The sequence below is a fragment of the Strix uralensis genome, chromosome 11 (genome assembly GCF_047716275.1).
Source record: "Strix uralensis isolate ZFMK-TIS-50842 chromosome 11, bStrUra1, whole genome shotgun sequence".
In the NCBI taxonomy this organism is placed as follows: domain Eukaryota; kingdom Metazoa; phylum Chordata; class Aves; order Strigiformes; family Strigidae; genus Strix; species Strix uralensis.
This window is the reverse complement of record NC_133982.1, coordinates 8,806,967-8,822,759: the sequence shown is the minus strand read 5'-3', so window position 1 is coordinate 8,822,759 and position 15,793 is coordinate 8,806,967. Positions and strand designations below refer to the sequence as shown.

At 36.5% G+C, this 15,793-nt stretch overlaps 1 protein-coding gene across 10 annotated transcripts in view; it reads left to right on the top strand.

The window, feature by feature from the left end:
- The window catches only part of TJP1 (tight junction protein 1), a 196,856-nt gene extending 186,887 nt beyond the window's left edge, over positions 1-9,969 (top strand). For 7 of the 10 annotated variants that reach the window (XM_074880804.1, XM_074880800.1, XM_074880799.1 and 4 more), the window contains 5 exons: positions 740-918; positions 1,647-2,088; positions 3,532-3,749; positions 5,037-5,180; positions 8,357-9,969. In XM_074880804.1, the coding sequence (XP_074736905.1) occupies positions 740-918; positions 1,647-2,088; positions 3,532-3,749; positions 5,037-5,180; positions 8,357-8,451 (1,078 nt within the window). In that variant the 3' untranslated portion in view covers positions 8,452-9,969. The remainder of the gene's footprint in view (positions 1-739; positions 919-1,646; positions 2,089-3,531; positions 3,750-5,036; positions 5,181-8,356) is intronic. The other 3 variants (XM_074880798.1, XM_074880805.1, XM_074880797.1) reach the window with 2 other exon arrangements.
- The last annotated feature ends 5,824 nt before the right edge of the window (positions 9,970-15,793 follow it).

Here is a 15,793-nt window from a genome sequence, read left to right as displayed (position 1 = left end):
CTCTCACTGTTACATTTCATCACAGGCATTATGTGCACTTAAAATTTTAAACACGTAAATTCTGACTAAGTGCAATATATTGTAGTCCGAAATTACAGGTATTTGTGAAATCAATCATTTCCCAAAATAAACTTTTGGAGAAATATTTTTAGTATAAGAAAAACATACTGAAAAATAAGATTTTTTTGAAGTTATCTACACTATGCACATAAAGCTAGTGAAGCTTAAGCTGATTACATTTCTAAATAAGATGGCATTGTTCAAATACTAGGTGTATTTAGAAAAGTTGTACTAGAATCCATTGTCCTATTGGTTAATTATGCTTTTCAAAAACAACCCACCCACCCCCCTCAAAAAAAAGTGGATTTATATTTTTAATTTGAAGACCTGCTAAATTAGACAACACCTTTTCATTGAAATTACCCCAAATGAATCTGTAAAATTAAGATCTTGTAGGCAATTACGCAAATACACCTGAAATGTCATCTGCCTTTTGTTTGCCATGGTTTGTGTTACTAATCTTCTTCTTAAAGATTCAATGTTGTCTTAATCTTTTGTGCTTATCAATAAATGTTTTTATACTTGAGACAGGATATTAAAGAAAATTGTGTTTTAATGTTTATAGGAAGAGGTGGAAATCAGGTGATCATAGAAGAAAAAAAATAGCAGTGAATGCACAAGCTCAGAGCCCTGAGGAAACCGACCAGTCAAATGCTGTTTTTTTCTTTTATTTCAACAGGGGGAAGCCAACAGATACTGAATCAGTGGATAGGCCTGTTGGTGAAAAACGCTATGAGCCAGTCCCTCAAGTTACAACTCCTCCTCCTCCTGCTCCTTCAGTCCAGTATACACAACCTCAGTCGATCAATAGTCCTGTTCTGTCTCTCCCAGTACATCACAAGCCTGCACTTTCTGAAGGTGAGCAGTTGGAAAGCTAACCTGTCTCATGTAGTAACAAGCATCACTTGTCAGGTGCTTGTGTGGTTGCTTCAGCATGTCTACACTGGTAACTATGTTGTTCTCTAACTGAAACTCAGAATAATTATTAACAAAAATAGCTTTTTACTATAGTGAGATTGAGTTTTGTGAAATGATTTGGTGATCCTGTCTGAAACAGTAACTTCCAGGTGTTAGTCACTATTCAACTGACTCTTCCATATTTAGTGGTCTGAGCAAAGGTGAAGTAAAATTTCCAGTACTTACAATGTACCTCTCTGTGCTTTAGACTGGAATTCTTTAGGCATGGGTAATAACTGTAGGCTTCTAAAAAGAGGGGAAAAAGGTTGTTTTCACTTTCACATTGAGAGTACTGCCCAGTCCAGCTGAATTTTCCAGCTGTGTAAGTGCATGATAGTATTTCAGTACTGGTTTTCTTTTTTTTTTTTGTCATGGTATAGATCAGTCTGACCTTTTTATTGAGAGGTCATACCATTGTATCTAGTGTATCTGTTTAATGAAGCATTAGATAACTTGAACATACAAAATATAATATGAGGACAGATGATTTCAGAGAACTAAGCTGAACCTTGTATGTATTTTAAATAGTAGATTAAGAATTGACTTAAATGTATTCTTATGCCATAGTGTATGTGACTAGAAATTTCTGATGGTTACTGAGGAGTTCTGGTATTTTTTTTGTGTTGCAGTTAACTCTGTGTCTGACCCTCCTCCACCTCAGAATAAGCCAGCAATTTTCAGATCCTCTAGAGAGGACACTGTGCAGTCCACTTTTTATCCTCAGAAAAGCTTCCCTGACAAAGGCCCTGTTAATGGAACTGAACAGATTCAGAAAACTGTTGCTCCATCTTACAACCGCTTTACAACCAAACCTTACACCAGTGCTGCAAGGCCCTTTGAGCGCAAGTTTGAAAGCCCTAAATTCAACCATAATCTCTTGCCAAATGAAGCTCAACATAAACCAGAGTTGCCATCGAAATCTCCAAATTCTCCTCAACCAATTTTGAAAGCACACAGCTCATCACAGCCTCCTGAGTTTGATAGTGGAATGGATACCTTTGCTGTACAGGTCGACAAGCCTAAATATCAACCAAATAATGTTAATGCTGTGCCTAAAGCCATTCCTGTAAGGTAAGCTGCTGCTTTTTTCTTTCCATTAGTACATCTGTAAGAGTTCATCTGTGAAACCTGTGAAAAATACAGCTTTTTCTTTTTTTTTTTTTAATGTTTTTGCTGTGCTTCTGATTTCTGTTGATGTTATAGCTGGAAGATGGATACTGTGATTCTAAAATTCTGCCAAAGGGCATTGAAAAGCATTTGGATATATACTTAAATTATGTCCTATGTCCCTGTACCATCTTACATCCTGTTAGAAAGTAGCATGGCTTTTATTTCCCATTTCTCATACTATAATTGTAAATCTTCTGGTAGATAGTAATAATTTGTCATCTCAACGTGTTTCTAGAAGATGGAATTAATTTCTAAGGATAGCTGTTGCACTAAATTCATTCTGTGGGCTTAGAGAGACCAACTTCATGGTACCTGTGCGTAAGGGAAATTTTAAAAATACTGTGAAAGGAGGAAGTCACTTTAGCAGTTTCACATGGTTCTCTTTATGAGACAAACCAATAACTGCTTAAAAGTGGCTTGTGCCTGCCTAATATGCTTTAACTGTAAGAACTATGATGAGAGCAACAGATACTATTATGTTCTTTTGCTATTTGCGGACTTGTTAAATTATTTTTGCTAATGCTTGCAGAACAGTGTTTGATTATTTTTTTTATTTCAAAATAATAATACATGAACCAGACTTGAAATCTTACTTAGTGTTTCAGTAACTCAGAAATGTAATAGAAGAATGTTCTAAGAGAAGATTTGTTCTTAAGCACCTGAGAAATTTTTTGATGCTCTGTAGTTGTGTAGATGGCTGGAAATTTTGAAGTTACTGGTTCTTTGAGTGAAATTCTTTAGAAATTGATCTGAAACCTACCCAAACTAGCCCTGTTGTAATTTTATATGTTTCTCTTCAGTTATATCCTGGCAACCTGGAAAAAATTTTATTGTGTTTTTTACAGGCTTTGTTTTGAATGTATATCTGAATAGAAGGGTTCAGTGTGGCCTGAATAAGAATTATTACTCCTCATGGTATTAAAGTCATAGTGGAGTTTGAGGAAAAAGAAACTTTCAGATGTGTTAATTCAGTTTAGTAAAACTAAATGTAATTAGGTAGCTGAGGCAAGCTCTTTCTGTATAATCCTAGAAGCGGGCATTTGGAAACACAGGATTCAAGTGGTCCAAATTCTTGCTTTAACTACTTTCTGAACATTTGTAGGGTTTGCAGGCTTTAATGGTTTTTTCTTTTTTTCAAAATGTTCTCTTCTCATGGCAGAACTTGAACCATTTCCATCTTAGTTGTCCCATGTAATGGAGTGTGGGACACATTTAATGGTTTCCTAAAATCAGTGCTAGTCTACTGTAGGCTGTGCTCTACTAAAATGTTAGAGGAAAGTATGCCACTGACTTTCAAGAAGAAAATATTGATAAAACTGCTAGGCTTTTCTGTCTTACATTCAGCCCTTCAGCACTCGAGGATGAGGAAGAAGAAGACGGACACACTGTTGTAGCCACTGCAAGAGGTGTATTTAACAGTAATGGTGGTGTATTGAGCTCCATAGAGACTGGTGTTAGTATTATTATACCACAAGGAGCCATTCCAGAGGGAATAGAGCAAGAAATATATTTCAAAGTCTGCAGAGACAACAGTATACTTCCACCTTTGGACAAAGAGAAAGGTAAGAGCTGGCACTGTACACTGTTCTGTTATTTAATACAATTCTTTTCTAACAACAGCAAAGTAGAATATGAAAATACCTTAATATGCTTCAGTATGTAATGTGTATTTCTGTATGAAGATAGAGTATACACCTCTCAAGAAGTATAAGGGAAGCAATATTCTGCTTAATATTGAAAGTTGCAAGCAAGATGGAGGCCCTGAATTATAACTTGAGAATATTTAATTTGCTAGACCTAAGTACTGATTTAAAACTTACCTAGTGTACTAAAGGAAGGTTCTAAATTATTTTTTTAAGAATCCTTGAAACTGTAGATTCGCTCACAAAGTGTAGGGCTTTATTCTAGGCATTCTTACTAGAAATATTTTTTCATCACACAGTTAGGGCCAAAAGAATTAGAGTACATGACTTAAACTGATTTGACTTGCATTAAATATTTGGAATTTACTTCAACACTTTAATACTCAGCATTTTTTTTTTGATTTCTCTAAAGAAAACCGCTTCAGAGTTTAAAAAAATATTCTAACTTCTATATAAGTAAAAGTATATTCCTGACTGGTTACTAATAAAGGATTGAGTAGTATATCTTATTTGAGCAGTGTTTTCATAACACTGTAAGTCTCTTTCATATCACTAGTCACATGCATGTTCTGACCTGCCAGAGTTCCTAACTTTCTCAAGTCAATAAACTAAAGGGGTTAATTTCATAAATTTGTGGCTAAAGCATTGCTTACAGTCTGCAGTTACTTCGAATATTTATAAACCAAACACAACATGCTCCTCAACTGAATAATCTTACGTTAACATTTGGAGTTTTAAACTAAAAATAGACCTGTATGTTTGTATGCTTTATCTTTTGACTGTTGGCAATAAGGGTCATAGTCTCTTGAGCTGCTGAAGGCTTTTGTCAGCCCAGCGTGATCCATACAAGCAGAACGTTGCAGCTGTAGTGCAAAGAGATGCCTGAACAAGGCTGCTTACACATTTGCGAATTTGTTTCTTTTGATACACCTGCTTAGAAATCAGTGGCAAAAAAAAAAAAAGTAATCCCCACATGATTTAATCATCAGTCTTGTTTATCCTTTTTCAGTCTGAGATTGTGATGTGTCTCTCTGAAAGAGACTATGAGAAACAATTTTGCTAAGTGCTGTTCTTCACTGACAGGTCAAAATGTTCATATTGTTCTCTGAAACTAAGTTGCTGAGTAGCTCTGCAATGTAGTTATGTAATACTTTGAACCTATTTCAAGAAGAATCAGTAACAGGTTTTTCTTTCCCTTACCTGTAGGTGAAACACTTCTTAGCCCCTTGGTAATGTGTGGGCCTCATGGACTAAAATTCCTGAAACCAGTGGAGCTGCGCCTGCCACATTGTGCGTCTATGACCCCTGATGGTTGGTCTTTTGCTCTAAAATCCTCCGACTCCTCGTCGGGTATGCTGTCCTCCCTCTGTCCTTTTGGGGCTTTTGGGTGCTATCGTATAATTTAATTTGGCTAAAGGTGATGCTGTGTAATATAAAGAACTCAATCATTGTATTTGTGTCAAACTCTCCCATTTCACTTTCATTACAAATGTCTTTCTTACATTTACTCATGGTGCAAATTCATAGCTAAACCATGATAGCAGAAAGAGTAATATCTCTAGTCTAATAAATATTATCGTATTTTTCTATTCTGTCTTCTTTCTTGAGGACTGCTACAGCTGAATACACTTGAAATGATAGTCGCACTAAAATTGAGAGGAAATGATTATGTACCTCTGATTGGCCTTTGTAACATAACTGGTGTTTGTCTGTTGCTTAATTAACCATATAGGACTCTGGCAAATCTTAACAATCTGCATGCTCATAAATCATGATTTAACGCTTGTTAACTGTTTCCATGTGTGCAAGTTGATGCTAACAATTGGGTCATTTAAGAAAACTATAGTGTTCAGTAAAAGCATTTACAATTCATTCTAATGTAGCTGGATTTTCCACAAGACTTTTCTTGCTTGCTTCTGCCTATTTCTCCTCTACCGCCTTTTACCCAGAAGTTTCTGGTTAATAGTAAAAGTTGCAACTAGGTTGCAATTTTATTTACCTGTTTATTTTTTACCTCACTGTGGCTTTCTTGGATGAGGGGGGAGAATGTATTGGCTGAAACTTGTCAGTGAGGAGCCTAATTGAGAATTCTGGGCAAGTTTCAAGCAATTTCATGAAATGGCTGTGAGGTTACAGGGATTTAAAAAGGAATGTTTGCACATCTGGGGGAAAAAGTCTTAAGGTTTTATTCAGCTACCTTCAAAATTTGTGGTGGAAGGTTCAAACCGTTAATGTGTACGTATGGTCTAAGTAATGACTAAATGTATTTCTGTGTACAGCATTTAAGCCACCGTGTATGCATATCTTCCGTCACTAATGTATCTATCACTGTCAACACCAAAGCACTGATGCTTTGAAAGATTAAAGCATCCAATCCCCTTGATGGGGATTCAATAACCTAGAGGTATTAATGGCAATAATTTTTAGTTGTTTTTTCTAAGCTATTATATGCATGTGTTGCATGCATCTATTTAACAGTGTGTGTATACTTGGCAGTGTTAAAACACGGACTCATAAATGATAGGGTCCCAAAAGACATGACAACTATGTACAAAAATGACACAACACTTCCTTTGTAACTAATAGCACCTGTTCATGAACTTACTTGAAGTGAAGGGAGAGGACTCAAATCATCTAAACAGTAGCTGAAGTTACTGAGACATTTTTCTCCCTTCCCAAAGTGGGATATGTGTGTGTGTGTGCGCATGTGTGGGTGAGAGCAAGAGCGTGTATATTTAAACCCTAACACTTTCTGTACTGTAAATATAACACCACATTCTGTTAATCTGAAATGGGATGTATATCATAACATTGCTCTTTTGAGACAAACCTTAAAATTAGGCAATTCTGTCTTATGATATGTAAGTAGACCATACTGTGTCTTAAATAAATAATTGTTTTCTCTCTTTCTAAATTAGTTGGTTATGGGACTCTGATTTTTGAGGTGGCTTTATAACAGTTTATGCAGTTCTGGGTTTTTTCTCTCTTCAGTCGTCTGCTCTACCTCATCTTTCCTCAATGTATCCATGTTCTGTCCTAAAAGTGACATTCATTTGCACTTACTAACATCCTTTCTGCCACATTTAAGCCTCATATATTGATATTTTACTGTTAAACCTCTTCAAAAGCTTGAATTATTCTGGTATTAAAACTGGCTGGGGGAAAAAAGTTATGTTTTATAGCCACACCTATTAGAATGTATTAGTAAAAAAACACTGAAGGATTTTTTTCTTTTTTCCCAAAGCAGTTGTATCTAAGTATGGGGAAAAACATCCTCAACAGCTAGAGGTTGCACTGGCTACAGTCTAATCCTTACTGTGTATCTAGGAGGAAAGGTTGGAAAAAAGTCTGCCATAAAATGAAAAATCCTCCAGCATTATTGAGCTCCTGACTGAAATAAGAGTCTTGGCTGGTTGCAGCAAACTTGTTTGCATTCTCTAACTATACGCAGGCCACTTGTATTCTTTGTCCCTACATCAGATGTTGCCATCAGTCAGTGCATTGTGTACCTCATTTTGTTTTCATGAGTTCTGCAAGAAAATTATGTGGAATTTACATCAGTCTTGTTTAATACAGAGGTGTTTGCAGTCTGTGTGACTGAGTTCTCTAACTTGTTGCATATTTCTCAAGGGAGATCTGTTTTGGCCAAGCTATTTAATGTCATTTACCTGGAGGGCTCAAGAGAACCTCAGTGCATTTTTCACTGTTCTACCATAATGGGATGATGACACTTTTTGTTTAGTGGCAGCATTTTGGTAGTGGCTTTAGGTGGATAAATGAAGAGTACTCTCTCCAGTTGAAAGAGGCAATTGACTGTGCAGGTGGAATGTAACCTTTATCTGGTGAGATGGCAGCTGATGACTTTCCCTTGTAACAGAATGTTACTCAGGACCTTTGACCATGAGTAGATAAGATCTGTTGTAAAGATTTTTAAGTATGTACCAGTTAACTAGAATTCCCTTTAGAATGTCAGTATTTCAGAATTTTAAACGAGATGTAGCTGCAAAATTACTACAGTCCTGTCTACAATAATTTTCATGATAGAAAATAAAACTACCAGTGTGTCATAGTGTTTAATTACAACATAATTTCTGATTTGACTCATCTGTGTTCAGAACTGTTCCAGGAAACTTCAAATGCATCCTACCCAGATGAGTTTTTAAAGTGTCTTATTTTTTTTCAGGCAGTTTAGGAAGAAATCAGTGAATACCTGATTCACTGTTAACACTTCTCAAATGGAAAGCACTATGTTGGTGCTGTAGAGTAGAATGACTTAAATTTAACAATTCCTGAGTGCCACAGCATCTGCTTTGACTAACCAATCTATCCTACATTATATGAAGATAAAGGGTTAATTTTTTATTAATAACATACAAACTGCAGGTTTTTTAAAAATAAACCCAAAACCAACAAACACACTTGTAGATTCAGAACTTAAAAGCTCCTGTCCAAAAGCTTGGTTGTTTCAAGATGTGCACTGTTTGACAGCGGATACTAAACACCAGCATTGTGTTTTCCTCCCACAGGTGACCCCAAAACCTGGCAGAACAAGTCTCTTCCCGGGGATCCAAACTATCTTGTTGGAGCAAACTGTGTCTCAGTCCTAATTGACCACTTCTAAATACTAAGTTAGCTGACTGAGTAAATAATGTGAAACTGAGATGGACCTTACATATAAACTGAACCACTCTATCAAGTATTAACTGTTCTATAAGTGATAATGGATCTTAGTGTTTAAGCATCTTGCTTTAACTAACAATGGTTTAGCAAGTACACTCTTTGAACCATGGTCACAATACATGCCACAAGTAGGGAGTGTACAGTGGGAACAAGGTAGGGGTTTTGCAGGTTCTGTATGCTTTGGTTTGTTGGTTGTTCTTTTGTGGGGGTTTTGTTTTGTTTCCTTTTTTTTTTTAAGGACACTAATAGTATTTCATTGTTTAAAATCTGAAAGTACCAATGGAATTATATTCAGAGGAACTGAATTTGGTTCATGTTCCATTGGTGAAAACAGAATTTGGCCTGCGTTTTTACAACTGTGTGTTTGTAACTCGCAAGACTACATTTTGGTCTCCAGTTTTTAAATGACTTTTGGTGTACATGTCCAATGAAATGGCAATCAACTTGGGGTAGCACAGTTTAGATTTTCTCTGCTGAGAGGCTAATGCAAACACATCTACTTGCTGTATATGGAAACATTGTCATGAGAACAGGGGGGAGGGGGAAAAGCATGTGGGATGACTATGGTTCAGTTGCCTCTGGATTTGTAAATTAACCACACTATTACAGACCTATTAACCAGCAGGGATGCCTTACCCTCATGTTTTTAATAGTCTTTGCTCTCATAGTTCTCTGTATTAAGTTTGTATGGCTTTTGTGCTTACCTAGATAATATATCATGAGAGACTGGGGAAAGAGGAAAAACAAAAAAACAAAACAAACAAAACAAAAAAAAACCAAACAAAAACAAAAAAGGCAAACTTGTGAGTTTGGTTTAGAGAACAAGTATTGTTTGTGTTCATCAGCCAGAAGAGAACCAGAAGAAAATGATGGTATGTTTTCTGCTATGCATTTGAAAATTTATAGATGTTATAGACCGCTTGTATATAATGCGTGCATACCACTTTTGTTCTTGGTTTGTAAATTAACTTTTATAAGCTTTACCTTTTTATATATATAAATATATATAAAAACAAACAAAGTTTCTTAAGGATATCTTTGTATTCTCATACCTTTTGAGCCTTGAACTTTGACATCTGCAGCAATAAAGCAGCATTTCTACAGTATACAAACAAGGACATTTTTTAAAAATGCACAAAATTGTTACCTTTTTAAGTGCTGCATTTAAAGAATATAACTCGGAATTCTCTACTTTGATTAAGTTCTTGAAAAGTATCCCTACTGTAATTTGTCATAAGGATGCTGTACTATGTGCCCTGAAATGTATTTTTTTACTAATAGACAATTTATTACGGCACAATGGCACTACTACTGTTTAGATAATATACCACTGCATTCTGTTAATGAGTTATTAGCTATTGAGGTGTGGCTGATTTTTTTCTCTGCAGTTATTAAAATTACACGTTTCTAAATATACAGAATAAAACTGTTTTTAAAATAATAAAGGAGATTGTAGTAACTTATTGTTTCTGAAATGCATTTATGTGAGCATGACAAAATGAATTTTGATTATTTTTTTTTTCTATGGAAGTAGACAGCTGGATTCTGCTGTATGTTCATACACGAAGGAGAGCTCTTTTGTGGAGTCAGTTGGAGTTGTCTACAGCAGGGCTTCTGAAATGAGAACTCCAGTGCGGATCCATTGGAAATACTCAGTACAAGTAGGAGTGGTAGACTTGTCCCTTGAACCACTATGTTGGTGCTAGTTTACTTACTCTTCCAAATACTTTGGTAGTGTTCTAGCATGTAGATACATACATAGTTTATTTAGACAATTTTAAAGATATTTCTACAGAAGCCCATTATCAGGCCTGTTAGGAGTACTCAGTTGCTAACTAGTAAGCTACCATTATTCTGTAAGAGAAAATAAAGTCTAGAAGTTAATTATACATAATGTTGCAAAACAGTGCATAACCCTGATGTTTCCTTTCTGTACTTCTAGTGACCGGGTTAGTTTGTTTCTCAGGTGTGACTTGCCCTAGAAGATGCATTCACTACTATTACTACTACTCCTCGTCGCTTATCTCAACTGGAAGAGCAGGCAGAAGATTTGAATAGCAAAAAAACCTGTTCGTGTTGGGATGGCATTTTTCATTTGTCTTAGTGATAACATATCGGTGGTATTTTTTTTGAATCAGAAAGGAAGGTTTCAAAATGGCATGCAAAGCATCTTAGAGAAAATTCTAATGCTAAAATTTCTAAGTGTTCTTTTCTAGTTCCAGTCTTAGTAAGAAGTATGTGAAGCACTACAAAACGAGTCAGTCGGTTGGATTTCAGGAACCCTGGAGTTTAAACTGCATCACTATTTGCAATGGTCACTTGGACATCCTGAGTCTAGCATGCTGTAAGGTGTAACTGTCCTGAGTTGCTTTTACTGTAGTGATGCAGATAAGATCTTTTTGCTCTTCTTTTAAACAATGTAGGGTCGTGTCTTTCTATTTAAATGAAAAAAGTGACAGCTTTTGTTCTGCTGTCATTTCATAAATTAAATGAGAAAGTTGATGATGTTCAAAAACGTGGCAGTTCTCGATTGCTAAGCAGCCTGTCAATGGAATTGTCTTTTGCTCTCTACTTGTAGGAATGTTTATCAAAGTGGCTAACTTAAACCACATGCGTTTTTTCCTTGTTGTTAAATCTCAGTGCTTTTGGGTTAAAACATGGCCATTGAGAAGACTGTACTAAAGTAACACATTTTCGTATTTTAAAATACCAGTGTGTTTGAAATACTTATCCTTGCAAGAGATTGCATTTCTTACATATTTTATATAGGCTAGGCTCTGCAGGATATAAGTTCACACGTAATATTTTTATTTATTATAGTTCTCTATTCACTACTTAATGTGAACTTCAAAAACTGCATCTCACAATTCTTCCTATTTGTCTCAGCCAAATGTACTGGCCAGCTTTAGCCTTGCAAATTGTACAGAAGTTTTAATAATGTAATCTCAAGTCTTGTGCTTGTTTCTAAACAAGTGGCTTCAACAAGTGGAGACAAATACTCAATGGATACAGAATTTTACTGTTCACCTCTCTGACTTAGGTTGTTGGTAAAAGTCTTTTTTATTTTTCCAAGAAAAGTAGTAATGAATGTTCAACTACACATACACAAGTTACAGTTGTAAAAGTACTTTTCCTGCCAACCTGGGTTAGATGAAGCAAATCAGCAATGTTTAGGGTCTGGTTGAAGATCAAAGCCATACAGGTTTGGAGAATAAAAGATGTTAAGCACACCTGGAAAATATTTTCTTAGTATATAAGTCACTTATAAGGAAAGCATTTAAAGAAGCCTCACTGAGTGCTAGTGGTGGTCTGTTATGTGCAGGGTTCTCTAGCAACTAGCTCCATCCATTGGCAAGATTAAATGAACAGGTAAAATAATTTTTCATTATATCCCAATGAACTGTGCGTTACGACCCTGTGAGCAAGCATCTGAGAGTAAATACGCTTAATATTAGTGAAAGTACATGAAGCTGGCTGTTTGTGCACACGTATAGACATGAATGTTATTAGATTTTTCGATTAGCTTGAATACTGTGGACTACTTGGCTCTATGCCAAACAGTTGTCATTCTGGTGGCGCTGAAATAATTATGCTGTCACTGAATTTGGCTTGAAACACATTTTTGACAAAGATTAAACGATGTTTTGGTGGGAAGCAATGGTGCTATCCTAGTTACCTTAATTAAACTTGAAACACAGATCATTTCAGATTGCTGTGAAATGGAATTTTAGCACGTACAGCTGTCCATCAGTGACTTTAGTTTCGTACTTCGTAAGGCGCAGAGAATAGGTCCAGAACAGAACCTCTGTATCTTCAAGTGCAATTGTCCTGTTTTGTTACTGCAGGAGTAATAAAGGAGACCAAAAATGAAGAGAAACACTTAGTTTTGCATGCTGCTGTGCGACAAGTATTGCCGCCACGTGAACTTGGGGAAGACAGCATAAAGCACAATTTATGCTTAGAATGACAAGACCGAATTTTAGGCTAACTTTGTCAGCTGTTAATTCACTAATGCTGATTCTGAAGTTGCTCTAGTCTGCACTGTGACAATGTATTATGAAGTTTCCCATTGAAGTTTATTATGCAGCACTAACTGCTTATCACTCCTCATCTCTGGCATTGACAAGTGGCAGTGGAAGAGTGGAGATGAATGCAAAACGTCCAACTGTTCCCTCGGCCTGGAGAGGCTGCCAGTAAGGCAGATTCGGTATCTACCACCATTGCTGGTTACTGACAAGGGAAGAACTATGGTTTGTGTTACATAATTGGACCTTGCCAGATCCATCCTGTGTATCTCATGAAAGTGGTAAAAGGTGTTACACTTTTGTGTGAGGAAATTAAGTGCTCTGCTTATGGTTAGGGGTTTATACTGGGGTTTGCGTATACATCTTGGTTTTTTAGTTTTGTTTTTTTGCGTTGTGGCTTTCTCTCTGTGAGGAACTTTGTCAGGGGTACTTCGGAATCTCCAGTAGCTTCATCTGGTTTTGGATTATAAATGCCAGTGTTTGTTACCACTGCAAACCATTATCAAACCAGGAGTGTCGTGTTTTTCATTGTCTGCCACAGCTTGCTCTATTTTGTGGTGGTCTCTTGTGTTTCTGACCTCATGCCCTATATGTTCTGAGTTTATTTGGGACAGAGAGGAGAGGGCAGCCAGATGAATGTATAACAGGCATGAGAGATGGGACTTCTGCTCACCTGAGGACAATTGAAATAAAAGAACTGTAAGTAGTGGGGAGAGTCTCAGATGTTTAACAATTTCTGTAAAACATTAATGCTGCCGCAATTCTCTGTATTCGGGTGTCTGTTACTTTTCTCAGCATGACAAAATTTGCTGAGCATTGTTGCTACTCTGAAGGTACTATAAGGATGTGATGGCAGGCAGGAGCTCTTGTCATAAGTAAAGGCCTGAGGAGAGGAGTTGGGGAGATACTGAAACTGGTGGGATCACTTTAGCTTTACTCACATTATTTGAATAGACTTGAAAAACTTGCATAAAACCTGAAAGTAGGTTCTCTTCAATACAGTTAAACACCATGTACCTCTCTGTGCATAATGTGTCTGTTGCAGAAAATCATTCCCACTAGAGAAACCCGCAATTCTCTACTTGTTATCCTAATCCTAACTGTTGCCATGTTCCAAGGGTCCTTTTTACTGACTATAATAGTGGTTAGCTAGGTAACTGAAGAAATAGATTCCTAAGGAAAAAAACTGTAGTCTCTTAGTGACTACTGATATTTTTTTCCTTGGCTGTTGAGTGCATATTAAATTTTCTTTAAAAGTAATTGAACAAAAAACCCTGTTGTTTAAATATTCAGCTATGTACCTTGTCTTTACAGTATTCTGCAGCGCTTGTCCATTTTATACAAAAGTTCCTGCACACAGTAGATAGGGTAAGCTGTGAAAACATTATACATAAATTGCAGTCTGTTAAGATGAGTGCAGGTTTAAAACATGTTGGTTAATGTATCGGTTTCTAAATTATATTAAAAACAAGCCGTGTCTTCCCAGAGAAATTATTACCTACTTGTGCCCTTCTGCCTTTCAACTTTAGGGCTTAGAATTTGGGGGAAGATCTAAGTGAGAAACAGGCTGTAGAATTTAAAGAAAATGAAATGCAGCATTCCATTTGGTAGGTGCTTTTATATCTTGGCATTGGATTACCAATGGTGATACTTCATCAAACCTATAGCATGCACGTAAAACTAAGTCTACATACGTTTAAAAGCCTTGCCAAAGACTTCAGTGATTTTGAGGTAATCTTGCCAGAGTAGAAACCTGGCTTTGAAGAGTCTTCTTTTCAGAAGAAAGATGAGAAAAAACTTCTTTGCTAGGAGTATTCATAATACAGAGCTTGATAGTGAACTTCCAATATAGATGATGTAACAGTGAAACTGGCTGCGGTGACTTCCCTCCTAATTATACTTACTTTAGTTACTTACTGAATTAATGATCAAATATTCCAAATTTATCACATGGTGGAGTTAAAAGGTACAGTAGAATTAACTAAAATGGTGATAAAGGAATTTACATATTTGATTATTGAATCACGGAATCATCTAAGCTAGAAAAGACCTTGAAGATCATCTAGTCCAACCATTAACCTTACACTGACCGTTCTCAACTGAGCTACCGAGGTAGTGTGTTGGTGAAATAGTACATCAAAGAAGTCAGCTTAGCGACCAGGAAATAGTTGCCTTCGTTTTAAGGTTTGTATTAACTGTTTTCAGTTTGTCTTGGCTAAAAGCTGTGGAAAGGCACAAGGTGTATGCAGATACAAATACTACTATATGGTATATAATGCTATGAAATTGCCTACATAAATGATAACCTGCTGCCCCTGTAGAACAGTTGGAGCCTGTGCTGGAAGGAAGAGTTGTAGCCTTTTTCCCTGAACATCACTGGCAGTCCCACTGGTGCTGCCAGTATCAGCACCACTTTTTTTTTTATTTCTACCAGCAAGACACTGAAGTTATTTAAAGCACTTCAGATGTCTGCTGAGAATGCAGGAGTGATAAAAGCAGGCTTATGTGTCTGAGTTATATAGAGGCTTTTTTTTTTTTAAATAATTGACATCTTCATGGTTCTAGGCAGTCTTGAAAAGGTAATTCAGACATAATATTTATCCAGCTCTATAGGTCTCCCCAAAATAAGAAAGTGTACTTAATCTGATTTGGTCTTCCTAGTCCCACATCCTATTTGGTATTTTGCTGGTAAAGAAGCTTGTGGATTTTGTTTGTTTTCAAGAGACTAGAAACTTTGTTTTCTGGTTTTGGTTTGGTGACATATAAATGTAATTCCTGTTGTTTAATGGGCATGGATGGCATGGTGTTGTGGCCTGTGATAGTAACAGCTGCCCAGTTTTAAACCATGCCAGTAATTGGGGAGAGCAGTTTTTCACAGTATAAGCTGAAAATTATCACAAAGCAGAAAAATAATTTTGAAGAGCCCATAAATACAGCTGAATCTGCTGCAGTGTTCTATTTAACAACACCTCCACCCCCAAAAAAACTTGTCACCACTAGCAAAACTCCCTGATTACGTGTGTTTTGACAAATTTCTGTACAGGATGTAAACATTTCTAGTCCCCAGTAAATGTGAGGGAGACTAGCATCTGTCTGAGCAAGGAGTTCAGCCTTTGCCTCTGCAGCATGAGAATAGGTGATGAGCAATCATGGAGGTGTGACTTCATACTTCTTTATTAATTTTATTTAAATTAATAACAAGCACTGATCTGACACACCCATAACTTTTGGCATGTTTTCCTGTTTCTCCTTTGTTTT